Consider the following 13749-nt stretch of genomic DNA (forward strand, 5'->3'; position numbering starts at 1 on the left):
GGCATATGACAAGGTGCCAAGAGAGAAGCTATTCAATATGCTACAGTTATATGGTGTCAATTTGGCATTATATCAAGCAGTACTTAGTCTTTATTTGAGTTGTAAGTCAGCAGTTAGAATTGAAGGAAGTACAGGAAGATATGGCAAATATCAGAATGGGAAACTGGACAATGAGACTTATTCGTGCCTATGGTCCCACAGAAGGTTCTACTAAGGTAGAAGTGGTGGAATGTTTTGAGGCTTTAGAGAAAGCAAGTGACACAATGAAAAAGGAAAAGTTGGTCCTTGTTGGGGATCTAAATAGCAGAGTAGGAAATGATTGTCAGACATACAAAAATGTTTTGGAAAAATTTGGAGAAAAAAGCAAATAATGGCAAGTACCTGTTGGATTTCTGCTCAGGACACTGACTTGTTATTAGTAACACAATGTTTCAATATAAAAATATGCATAAATTCATATAAAGAGAACAGGCAAGGAATAATAAATGTCTCAATGACTATGTTATTGTTGATAGTGATGTTTTCTCACTGATGCAGGACACTAGAGTGTACAGAGGATTTGAAATTGGAAGTGAATTAAAATTGAATTTCATATTGAAATAAACATGTAAGAAAGTTTTAAAGCGAATAAAAGTTGAGCAGCTCTCAGATGTGAACTATAGACTAAAATACACAAATATTATTGAAGAAAAAATGAAAGAGTTTTAGAAGAGGAAAACCAAATCTTGGCGATTCATTGGCAAGCTCTGAAGAAAACATTGATTGATTCAGCTAGAGAGGTATATGGTGAAGTTGTTTGCAACGATGAAAAATCAGGACTCCATGGTGGATACAGGAAGCTAAAGAGGCAGTGAAGGAAAAGAAGAAAGCATATCAAAAGTTCCTGGCGAACATGTCAGCTTTTGCTCTTACAGAATACAGAGACAAATGTAATAAAGCTAAACACTGTGTAAAATAAAACTAGCCAAACAAAAGTTATGGGAAAACTTTGATAAAAAATAGAAAATAAATATCAAGAAGTGGCAAGATATTCTGGAAGTTGTTGAAGAAGCTCAGAAATGGAGGAAAGAGTGCTGTAAAAGGAGTTAGAGATGATAAAGGTGACATGAAAACAGGAGAAAAAGATATCCTTGAGGTATGGAGTAATTACTTCGAAAAATTGCTAAATTAAACAATCATTGACAGCACAGTGGTAAAAAACACTGACGAGGCATACAATCAGGAATACATATCCATACTTGAAGTAGAAAAATCCATCAAAAGCCTGAAATGTGGAAAGGCAGTTGGAGTAGATGGAGGTATAAAAGTCTTACAGTGGCTGCACTGCATAGTTCAGAAGTCCTGGACAGAGGGACAAATTCCAGATGATTGGAGTAGAGCTCTCATAGTACCCATATATAAAAAGGGAAATAAAACTGAATGTTAGAATTACAGAGGTATTTCCCTACTGAGTGTTCCTGGTAAGATTTTATGCAAGTATACTTGAGAAATGGTTGAGAAGGATTGGAGAAGGGAAGCTTGGTGAAGTACAACCTGGATGCAGGCCAAATAGAGACTGTCCGGATCAGATTTTCATACACAGATAGTTGAGAAATCATGGGAATATAACAAAGATCTGTATTTAAGTTTCATAGATCTGAAAAAGGCATATGACAAGGTGCCAAGAGAGAAGCTACAGTTGTGTGATGTTAATGGGGCATTATATCAAGCAATACTTGCTCTTTATTTGAGTTGTAGTCAGCAGTTAGAATTGAAGGAAGTACAGGAAGATGGTTTCATGTTAAATCTGGTATCAGACAAGAATGTACATTATCCCCTCTGTTATTCATTATCTATATGGATCACATTATGAAGGAAAGTGGTATTCAACCTGATATCAAAATTGGAGATGTTAATGTCAGCTTTTTGCTTTATGCGGATGATGTTATACTTCTAAATAAATCCGCTACAAGTCTGCAAGATTCCCTGACTAAATTGAATAACTGTTGTAATAGATATGGTATAACGATTAGCAATAACAAGATAAAGACAGTGAAAATAGGCAGAAGCATTAAATATCAACTGCATTGTGAATGGATTACCTATAGAACAAGTAAAACATTTCAGCTACTTAGGCATGGTTTTTAGTTAAGATGGTAAATTGAATATGGAAATAGATAACAGAATGAACAAATCTGGTATGGTTGGAAGTCAACTGAATAAATTTATATGGAATAAGAGAGAAATTAGTCAAAACACTAAATTAGGTGTATACAAGACAGTGTTCAAACGAATTTTAACTTATCGATCTGAGAACTGGGTAGAAGTAAAACACTTGACCTAAAACTAAACTGACTCTAAAAGACTAGAGACTGCAAATATCAGAGTTCTGAGAAAGATTAGGAGTGTGAACAGATGGATCAATGTATCATGTGAAAAACAAGAATATTAGATAAGAACTTGGCATTGTTTGCAACTAGGAATGCGTTAGCAGAGCTAATTTCAGGTGGTATGGTCACTTAAACAGAATGGGAGAGGAAAGATTAGCAAAACAAGTGTTCTCTGCCAGGTTGGTGGGAGGAAGACCAAGATATAGGTGGATTGATATGGTAAAATGTGTCTTAGAAAATAGAAATATAAGATATGATAATTGATTTGGAGGAAAATTGTAGATAGGAAGTCAGTAATTATGTAAATTTTTCATGAATTTGATGATGATGATGACGCATATTGTGGCTCTCACGTGCTATAGGTGGACTAAAGTTTAATTAAGTCATTTTTTTAATATTTTTTTTTGTATTTATTTATTTTTTACATTTTTCAAAAACCCTGCTCTAGACAACCAAATATATTCTTTTTCGAGCTACTTTAGGCCTCCAATAAGTAGGGTGATGGTTTCACAAGAGACATTGAAATTCAACTCTCACTAATGACAATTAGAAATACCCATACCAAGGCTGGATATGAACCTGTAGCATGTAGGTTGGACAGCAGTTGTGCTAACTACTTGACCAATTAGGATAGCATACTTCTACTTATTGTTGAGGTCATTGAAGTTCTCTCAGGAATGATAAATCTAGTTTGGATAACTCTAGGTAGTGGTGGTGGTGTATATAATATATATTGCTGTTAAGGCTGGTGCATGTTAGTAAAACAGATATGGAAACTGTTTCTTTGGTAAGAATTATTAATATTCACGTTTTTTTTTTTTTTGGTTGGGTTTTTGTTGCTTTTTTAGTTTTATGTTGAGTCTCTCCATGATGCTTGATGTAATTCTGAAAACATCACTCATATTGTTATTGACCAGGTTAGGCTTCCTGTAAGTAAATTGGTTGTATTACACTAGGTGAGAATACTCATCTACTGCCAAGTGGTGTCTACTAGATTTATCCAGGACTGCTGATCAGTATAAGCAGTGAAGACTGCCCAGACTTTACAGAAGTTTGACATTTGGCCCAGCACTTAATCTTCCTCAGTATTTTAGACTTCTGAGATTAACCCTGTACATTGCTGCCATTCAATCTTGGCTATCCTAAAAGGAATGTCTTTAACCTCTTTTAGGTACACTACTTCCATAAAGAGATGTCAGGAAACAAGTTTGGTTCATTCTTGTTTCTAATTGAATTGTTATGCTATATGAGTCGGAATGGCAAAAGGAAATATAAACTGTTGTAAGCATAAGAAAACCTTAGCCCACTTGTGGTGCTAATGTAATATAGACTTACAAACCAATAGCACATTTGCACCACGAGTGGGCTAAGGTTTTTTTTTTCTATTTTATTATTATTTCATTACATATATTTTTATTTATTTTACATAGTCCATAAACACTACTTTAGAGACCAAACATGGAACTTTTTCAAGCCACTTCAGGCCTCCAGTAAGCAGGGTGATGGTCAAATTACTTTTATATGCTTATTCTTTATTCTTGCCATTTCCAAGATCATCAATCATAAATTAAAGATACCAAGAAGTGATATATTATATACTTGGTTTAATCCATTATCCAAGTGTTAGCAAACAAAGTTTGCTCCTGAAGTATCTTTCAGGACTGGGGCAACTTGTGGCAAAGGTGGTATGACTTCACATCACTTGCCTTAGTATCCCATAATGCAAAGCACATATCCTTGCAGACATGTATAATGCTATGCATTATGGGAAGGGTTACTACCCAGACCAGATTTGATCTTTATTGGGGTCTCATCAGTGGGAGCCAGACCCAGAGGTGAGATACCAAGGTTGAAGTAATGCAGGAGTCATATTTTCCTATATGAGTTGCCAAAAGGTGTCACCTTATTATTAAAATACTCTGGATTAGAGATAGATAGATAGTTGTTGAAAGTTTTTCACTTGGTTATATTATAAATTAAAGATGCCCCGAAATTATATCTAATTATAATAATTATATTATTATATACAGCTCCCACTGATGAGACCTCATTTGACTGCATTTCAGTATATGATATTCTCAATAGCCTTCTGTAACACCACATCTCAAAATTAGCTATCCTTTTCATAATAGATTTCTTTAGGTTCCAAGTCTCACATCAACATGTTGCTGTTGGAAAAACTGCTGCATCCAGAATCCTCGGCCTTGTTCCAGATTTTAGACATTTCTTTGACTGTTGTTATAGCCATTCCTAATCTTCTTAACAGCAATTTCACATTAATAATGGATCACAGGCATTCGAACTTGCTGACTTTTTCATTTCTTTCTATGTTAAGGTACACATGTTTCTCAGGAGCTTTCCTGTCTATATTTCCTTTGAGAACCATAATATTTGCCTTACTAGGATTGAGTTGAAATCCTCTCTTCGTACAGATCTTATTAACTTTATTAAGGATTCATCCTAATCCTTCCTTGTCATTACATAGGAGCACTATATTATCAGCATATACCTCAGATTACTGATCAATCCCCCTCCATGTGGGGCACCTGTTCGTGGTGAAGGGGACCTCCCAGTGATGGTATTGGACCTTTTCATTCTTCCTCTTTTTCTTTGCTCTACTTCTCCTGAGTCTTTTTCACTATCCTTTTTCCAGACCACCATCACTGGGATCCAATTCCCTGCCGCCGTGTTTGCCATGTGGTGCGACCTGTGGACATCCGGAAAGGGGGATCCTGGTAGTCTTGCACTACTTTGGCCTCTGCTTCGGCAAGACGGGTGGTCCTGGATGGCCCACCCAGGATCAATCTACTAGTGGGCTTGCCTGCAAGGGTCAACGGTGTTGCAGTAAGTCTCTCACCCCATGGTCTGGGGCTGGGATCCTAGACCTGCTGCAGTGCCAGTATAGCATCCAGGGTAGCCCTGGCGTTCCACTCCTCAGCGCATTCTTTGCTTTCCGGGTAGTGGGCGTCCACGTGTGGCTCTGTGGTGGGTGGGGAGCTCTGACGCTGAATTAAAAATTCCTTAAATATGAATTCTTCATCCTCAAATGTTTCAGTGACCCTAACAAAGTCCCAAGCAAGTACTGATAATATAGACACAGCATACGGAAACAGAAGTAAGAAACAAAAGCTATCGATACTAACAAAAATGTACCAATCATTCATGCAACAGGTGAAAAACCAATTGGGAAAATGTCACTCTTCTTTATCCAAAAAGGTTTAGAAGGACTGGCAGGATCTCCAAAACTCTCAAGAAATTGCATTCTGGTGATATCCTCGTGGAAACAATGTGCAAACAACATTCCGAGAAACTACTGAGAGCAACGGCAATGGGTGGAATACAAATTGCAGTAACACCTCACAGAACACTCAATTCCAGTAGAGGAGTGATATCAGAATGGGATCTCCTTGAGGTTCCTGATGAGGAGATATATGTTCAGAGCTTAAAGATCAAGGAGTGACGGGTGTGTGAGGTGCATCCTGATATGCAGGGCTGGTCGCCTGGTCTCAACCAAGAACATCATCCTTACTTTTGATACACCTAGGCCTCCGACATATGTAAAAGCAGTGTATCTCAGCTGTCCTGTTAGAAAGTACATCCCTAACCTGCTGAGATGCTTTAAATATCAAAGATATGGACGTGCCCAAACTGCCTGTCGTGGTTCTACCTGTGCTCGATGTGGTAGTAAAGAACATGAATATAAATCTTGCTGTGAAAAAAAAGCTAAATGTGTCAACTGTCAGGGAGATCATCCAGCATATGCTCGTGCATGTCAGAAATGGAAAGATGAAAAAGAGATACAAAAAATAAAAACAGAACAAAATGCTGGCAAAGGTTGGTAGATTGGTAGAGCCTCTGCTACTAATGGCTCAATTAAGTAAGTTTGAGTGCAGTTAGTAGTTGGAAGGGGACCAATCGTTTGATGCTATTGGTACACTCTCCCTCGACGAATCTTTGGACTTCCTGGAGGTGTCAAATAATAATAATAATAACATATCAGGATGCAAAAAGAAAGCTAGCCACCATTACACCTGTTCTACGATCCTCTTATGCTGAAAAAGTAACAATTAAAAAAGTGCCAACAGCAACTCAAACATGTATGTCTATTCCACCATTTGATAATTTCACCATATCTGAACTTTACGATCGTAAGTGCTTCTCTGTTGAGTGCATTAATCACAAGACCTATAGCCTTACTCCAGAGACAACTTCAAAATTGGTCCCATTTAATGAAAACTCATCTGTCAAAAAAATTATGGTGGAGACTTCAAACAAGGATAAACCACCAGACACTCGCACAGAAAATATGGATACCTCGATACCCACTGAAAGTAAACTAAGCATACCAACTGACCCTAACACATTTGATGTTTTGAACACTCTACCAGAGGAAGAGATGGATACTGGCCATCCATACTTCCTTAAAACAGTGGATAAATATAAATCTGACAAAGGTAAGCCCTCAACCTCTCGAAAACCAGACAAGTTAATAAAATCAAAACAATACGAAAATTTTTACAATGGAACTGTTGTGGGATCCACCACAATATTGACAATATCAAGATGTTGTTGCAGAAACACAAACCTTTCTGTTTCTGTCTACAGGAAACTTACTTAAGACCCAATGAGGACTGTACCTTTAGGAATTTCACTGTTGTACGTAAGGATAGAACTGGAGATGATCCTGCTCATGGAGGAGTAGCTATCCTAGTGGGCAGTCATACTCCTTTCCACCAGGTCCAACTTAATACTGCTCTGGAAGCGGTAGCAATTCGCTTCACTGTGGGATTCCTTATTACAGTATGTTCAATTTATTTACCACCAAATTCTGATTTAAATGAAATTGATCTTGATAACCTCGCAACTGCCTGAAAACCCATACTTTTGATGGGTGACTTTAACAGTCACAAGACTATGGGGTAATGCCAAACTAATAGACGAGGTCAAAGCATTGAAAAAATTCTTGATAATAATAACCTTTCCCTTCTAAATAATAAATGCAATACTTTCTTCCATATGCCTACTCGCTCATATTCTGCAATTGATCTTACAATCTGTTCCCCTTCCATTCTTCCACTGCTCATGTGGGACGTTGAAGAGAACATATATGGAAGTGATCACTTTCCTGTTCTTTGTACAATGCCTTCACGGTATCCGTGTGGGTGAACATGGTTCCTATATGGAAAATGGACCAGCCTGACTGGAACACTTTCTCTCATCTTGCAAAATTTAATGCTGATGCCATCAGTCAAACACCTATCAATGAAGCTGTAAAATATAAAACAATGCATTGTCCAGGCAGCAACAATCTCCATCCCAAAAACATCATCTCGATTTCCAGTCTATCCAAAGCCTTGGCGGAACCCAAAATGTCAGGCAGCCAAAAAAGATCAACACAGAGCATAGAGCATATTTCATAGATACCCTACCACATCAAATTTAATAACTTTCAAGTGTGCTCGAGCCAAAGCACGTTGTAAGACGTCAAAGTCAAAAACAATCATGGATCCAATTACTACATCAGTTAATCAAATGACCAGTCCAAAAATTGTATATGGGATAAAATCTGGAAAATAAAAGGCAGATATAGTACACATTGTTTATCTACCTTAGACTATAATGGAAGTGTTCTTGGTGATCCCAAACTATTGCAGATACTTTAGGAGAAACTTTTGCAAAAATCTCAGCAACAGCTTCATATTCTCTGGAATTTTTAATACTGAAAGAGCAGCAAGAGAAACGAAGGCTTAATTTTTTCTACCAACATTCTTCAGCCATATAATCAGCCATTTGTCAAGGAGGAGCTAAAAAGAGCTCTCCTACAATCTCTCCCTAGTGCAGTAGGACCTAATGACATCCATTATGAAATGATAAAACATCTACCATCATCTTTTATGGATCTTCTTCTCTTATTATACAATAGAATACTTGCAGAGGAAGAGTTCCCAAATTCTTGGCATAAGTCAATTGACATTGCTATACCAAAACCAGGAAAAGATCCAACACAAGTAAATAATTATTGACCCATTGCTCTGACCAGCTGTCTTTGTAAGATACCAGAGAAAATAGTTAATGCCAGACTTCTCTGGTATTTAGAAAGCAACAGTCTTCTTTTTTTTTCATACATAATGTGGTTTCTGTAGACATCGATCAACTTTAGACCATTTAGTTCAGTTAGAAGCTTGTATAAGAGATGCATTTCTGAAGTGAGAACATCTTGTCTCTGTTTTTTTTTGACATGGAAAAAGCTTATGACACAACCTGGAGATATGGCATATTAAAAGACCTCTATAACCTAGGTCTCAAAGGACACCTCCCTGTATTTATTCTAAACTTTCTGTCCAGGCAAACTTTTTAAGTCAGAGTGGGAAGTACGCTATCTTGACCATATCTTCAAAAACCATATCTCCAAGGCTCTGTCTTAAGTGTAACCCTTTTTGCTATTAAAATCAACTCAATCATTGAACAGCTTCCTCCCACTGTAGACAATGCTCTATATGTTGATGACTTCACAATTTACTGTCACTCATGTAACATGTGGGTAATTGAAAGACAACTTCAGCAAGCAATTGATCATGTCTCTCTGTGGGCTCTTAATAATGGGTTTCGGTTTTCAACAGAAAAAAGTGTCTGTGTACACCTCTGTCGAAAACGCACTCATCACCCAGATCCTTAACTAAGAATGGGACCTACTGTTATTCCAGTAACTACAGAAACCAAGTTCTTGGGACTCATTTTTGACAGAAAACTCGCATTTCTAGCACACATTCGTCAACTAAGAGAAAAGTGCAAAAGAACTTTGAACCTCCTTCACACTCTATCCTCTACTGGGTGGGGTGCTGATCGAGCTTCATTGCTCCATCTTTATTGGCACTTATACATTCAAAGCTGGATTATGGGTCCCAAGTCTATGGTTCGGCAAGACAGAGTAACCTACGATGGTTGGATTCCATCCATCATCAGGGTATACGGATAGCTACTGGTGCCTTTCACACCTCACCCACTCCAAGTCTCTATGTAGAAGCAAATGAACCTGCTCTGTCACTTTGATGAAAACAGTTCTCTTAATTACGCCCTAAAAATAAAATCTCTCCCAGATCACCCTACATGGAATAGTATCTTCTCTCTGCATTGGGAAGCTCAATATCACACACATCAAACTGCTATACATCCTTTTGGTATGCATATTAAAGAAACTGTGCAAGCTGTTAGTATTAATGTTGATAATATTAGCTACACTAAACATTACAGCATTCCTCCATGGCAGGTTTGCACACCATCCTGCAATCTCACTTTGTCAGCTACAGAAATCTTATACCCATCATCCACCTACCTTCTATTGTTTATTGCACACAGCGCAGCACATGCTGATTTCTTACCCATCTATACTGATGGTTCAAGAACTAACACCTCTGTTGACTGTGTTTCCTGACATTATTATCTCAAATCAGATCCCACCTGACTGTGGTAATTATACATCAGAGTTACATGCCATTCAGCTTGCACTTGTGCATATAAAAGAAAACTGCTACCAAAAGTGGATAATTTATACAGGCTATCTCTTCTCCTATGTATAATCCTCATCCAGTACTTTATGAAGTGCTACACCTGCTTCACAAAATGAAAATCCTTAATTTCAATGTTCAGTTCTGCTGGATTCCCAGCCACATCGGAATCAAAGGAAATGAGGCTGCAGATGCAACTGCTAAATCAGTCCATACCTTCTCCACATACTATTTGACAGTTCCATATACAGACTACAGACAACTTATAAGATCAAAGCTAATTGCTCAGTGGGAGTTAACATGGCAAGAAACATCAACAAACAAACAAACAAATTATATAACATTAAACCTGAAATTAAACACTGGCATTCTAGTCAACGTACAAAGAGAAGGGAGGAAGTTGTCTTTGCTAGGTAGGCTCTGCATAGGTCACAGTCACTTTATGCATTCTCATTTACTGAGAGCTATCTAACTAAGCCATATACACTCAGGAAAATGCTAGCAGAATCAGGCAAATTGCATGATGTTTTAATTTTTTAGAAAGAATTAATTTGTTTATATGTAAATACTTTTTTGCTTAACTTAACTTTTGTACATGCATATTATTCATTATGTTAAATCTGACCAATTATGTATTACTATAGGCCTTGATCTTGTATATTTGTATTACCCTGCTGTAATTTTGTTAATATGTAAATACCGTAATGCTAAACTTAAATTTTATGCATCAATGCATAAAATTCCTTTCTGACTTTCTGTATAATAATTCCTTTCTGACTCTTTAAGTATTAGTATAATAATGTTCGTTGTAATCTTACTAGATGTAGACACTACTTTCCTTGACTTGTTTTGTATATACATATGTTATCCTATAGTTATCTATTTATGTACTGCTGAAACCTCTGCAGTAATTTTGTTTATATGCAGATACTGCATCACTTAACGTGCATTTTGTGTACGCATCTTATTTACTACTTTATTTTTCGAATAATCATGTAGTGCTGATAGGACATCTTACCTATTTGTGTACTTTCTAGTAATTCTGTTTATATGTATTCTAAATTCTGTTTCTACGGCATTGCTAAATTTAATTTTCATCCATGCATATTGTATAATAATCCCTTTTTGCCTATTTTTGTACTGCTATAAAGGCATCTATTATAATCTTACATATATGTAGTTACTGCATTCCTTGGCTTAGTGTTTCATATATTATGTATTAACTTATATTGTTAACTATTTTTGCACTACTGTAATAACCTCTGATCTTGTGTGTTGCTGTGCCCTCTGCAGCAGTTCTGTTTACCTAGAGATGCTGCTTTGTGAAACTATTTTTCTGTAAATGCTAATGTTGTATCCTTTAGTATGGCACAGTATGACCATTGTAGTTTTTGTGCCAAATAACTATAAACCAACCAACCAACCAACCACCTCTCCTAATTCCTGTGTTAAGCTCATCCAATACCCCATACATGATGTCCTCAGCATAGATACTAAATAAGTGAGGAGAAAGTAGGCAACCTTGCTCACTTCCTTACCAATCTGAATCCAATTAGTTATTCCAACACCCTCTTACCATGGCTTCGTGCTTGTTGTACACATTAGCTATCAAACCGATAATGTGTTGAGGAAGACCAATTATTTTTTATTTCCCACAATTTCATATGCTGAATGCAGTTAAAACTTTGGAGTAGTCTACGAAACATATTACTTTAGGCAGTCTAAATGCTTTATACTTTTCAGTGATCTAAAGCAAAGGATCTGAACTCCTGGTACCTTCCCTAAAACCTTCTTGTTCCTCAGGCACCTCTGTCTTAACTTTGGCCTCAGTCCTGTTTAAAATGATCTTTAATAAAATCTTGTTTGCATGAAAAATTAAACTAATAGTTCTTACGATATGAAGATCACGATCCTGACTTCCATATCCTTGTAATCAATCTATGAAACATCTTATCCTTCTGTTTGCCCTTTCTATGCCTTTAATTAACTCTGCTGGGATTCCATCTGCACCTGGGGCCTTATGTTGTTCAGCTGCTTAATTGCTCTTTCAACCTCATGTCTAAGTGGAGGAGATTCCAAATGGAAATTTTCTTGGTGAAAGAGCTTCTCCAAATTTCTTTATCCTCTCTGCTGTATAGTTCCTCGTAGCACTTTTTCCATCTGTTTTTTGATTTCCAGTTCTTCTGTTGGTACTGTTCTATTCCTGCCTTTGATGACATTCATTTTGGGCTTAAACTTGCACTTTAGGTCATGAACTAAACAAAATATCTTTTAGAATTGTGCCTCTTCATCTGGAACTCTATCCCTTCACATTTATTAGCATAAAATTTTTTCTTGTCCTGTCTGATGATTTTTCTGACTTCTCTAAGTAATCTATTATATTCTTCAATCCTTGTGTCCCTTTGTTTCATCATCCACCTCCTTTCGATCAGATCACATGTTAAATCTGATCTGCATAGGTCTCTTGGTTTTCTAATGGGGCCTAGATTCTTCTTGGCTATATCCTCTATTATAACTTGACTCCTTTTCAGAGCATTTCAGGCCAGGTTACTTCACTGGTCTCCAAAAGATCATCCAACCATGTTGATGGTTCTTCTGTGAACCCACTTGAGATTACTCTGACATCCAGTCTGGTTCACCTCTTTTTCTATAAACACTATATTTTACTGAATAACATTTGAATTTATAAAGTTTTTTAAGATGACTTGACATTTTAGAATATTATTTTAAAAATTTAGCATATATTTGATTTGTTTAACTTCTTTCTGGTTGAAATATTTTACATTGTAGACAAATATAGAATTAGGCAAAATTTGGAATGTTGGACAAAAACTTTGGAGTCGAGATTTTCCAGGAGTGTACTGCAGCTTAGATGAAGATTGGCCAGATCACATAAAGCCTGTTATATCAGCTATTGGAGGTGAGGTTGATTTTTAAAAATATAAAATTTTATAATATTATGTCTATTCTCTACTTGATTTTAACTTAAAAGAAAGTTTTCAGTCTTGTGTTTTATTGGAAACTGCAAAACTTTGAGTCATAAAATGACAAGATACTTCAAATGTGGAGACTACAAATTAAAAATAATAATAATAAATAAATTTTCCAATTCTCCCACACATGAAAGGTTTTCAAGTCTACATCACATTGCTATGTTAGATTGATCAAAGATTAGATTGGAATTTCTTCTCTATAAGTCAATCAGTGTTGTGCTGAATAATAAAAATCATCTATCACTTTGAGAAATCATTCTTTATGGGATTGAGTCCACAATCTGTTGGTAGCAACTATATAATCTTCCAATTTTCTTATTCTTTCTTGACTTGTGTATCTACCTGTGGTATTTCATTGCTATCCTTGGCCATTTGTAGACAATGTTCTTTGTATTTTGTTTTGTAATATTTATGATTGAGACTATGATTGATATATGAAATATGATTGAGACTTACAAATTTCTGAAAAGTCATACATAATTTCAGTTGATGGGATTTTTCATTTTATGGAGGATGGGAAAAGAAGAGGGCATCCTTGGAAGCCGAGAATGAATGCTGCCAAGAAGGGGGTGAGATCTAGATTTTTCTCTCATAGAGTGGTGCATGATTGGAATGAATTGAAGAACAAGTATGATAGGCTGGTGTGTGTAGTATGTGGTGTCTCTTGATGAGTCCCTGACTCCCCCGAAGGTCTCTATTGATGATAATAATAATTAATTTCCTCTGTAATTATTTTCAGTTCATCTCTGTTATCTTGAAAAATTAATTTGTGTTAATTAAGAGCATAAACTTTTTTTTTGTAGATCATTTTGTTTTCTGATTTAATCAAGATAGGCATTAAGTTTTTCAGTTACCTGTGTTTCTTTTAATCTTTTTCCATTC

General features: G+C 36.4%; 1 protein-coding gene across 1 annotated transcript in view; it reads left to right on the forward strand.

Annotated features, from left to right (window-relative positions):
* Window positions 1-13749, forward strand: part of CSN8 (COP9 signalosome subunit 8) — a 158462-nt gene that overhangs the window by 40753 nt on the left and 103960 nt on the right. The window contains exon 4 of the mRNA XM_090416181.1: window positions 12665-12794. Coding sequence (XP_090272307.1) covers window positions 12665-12794 — 130 coding nt within the window. The remainder of the gene's footprint in view (window positions 1-12664; window positions 12795-13749) is intronic.

The sequence above is a fragment of the Typopeltis vanoorti genome, chromosome 3 (genome assembly GCF_054136105.1).
Source record: "Typopeltis vanoorti isolate ZY-2024b chromosome 3, IOZ_Tvanoo_1.0, whole genome shotgun sequence".
NCBI lineage: Eukaryota > Metazoa > Arthropoda > Arachnida > Uropygi > Thelyphonidae > Typopeltis > Typopeltis vanoorti.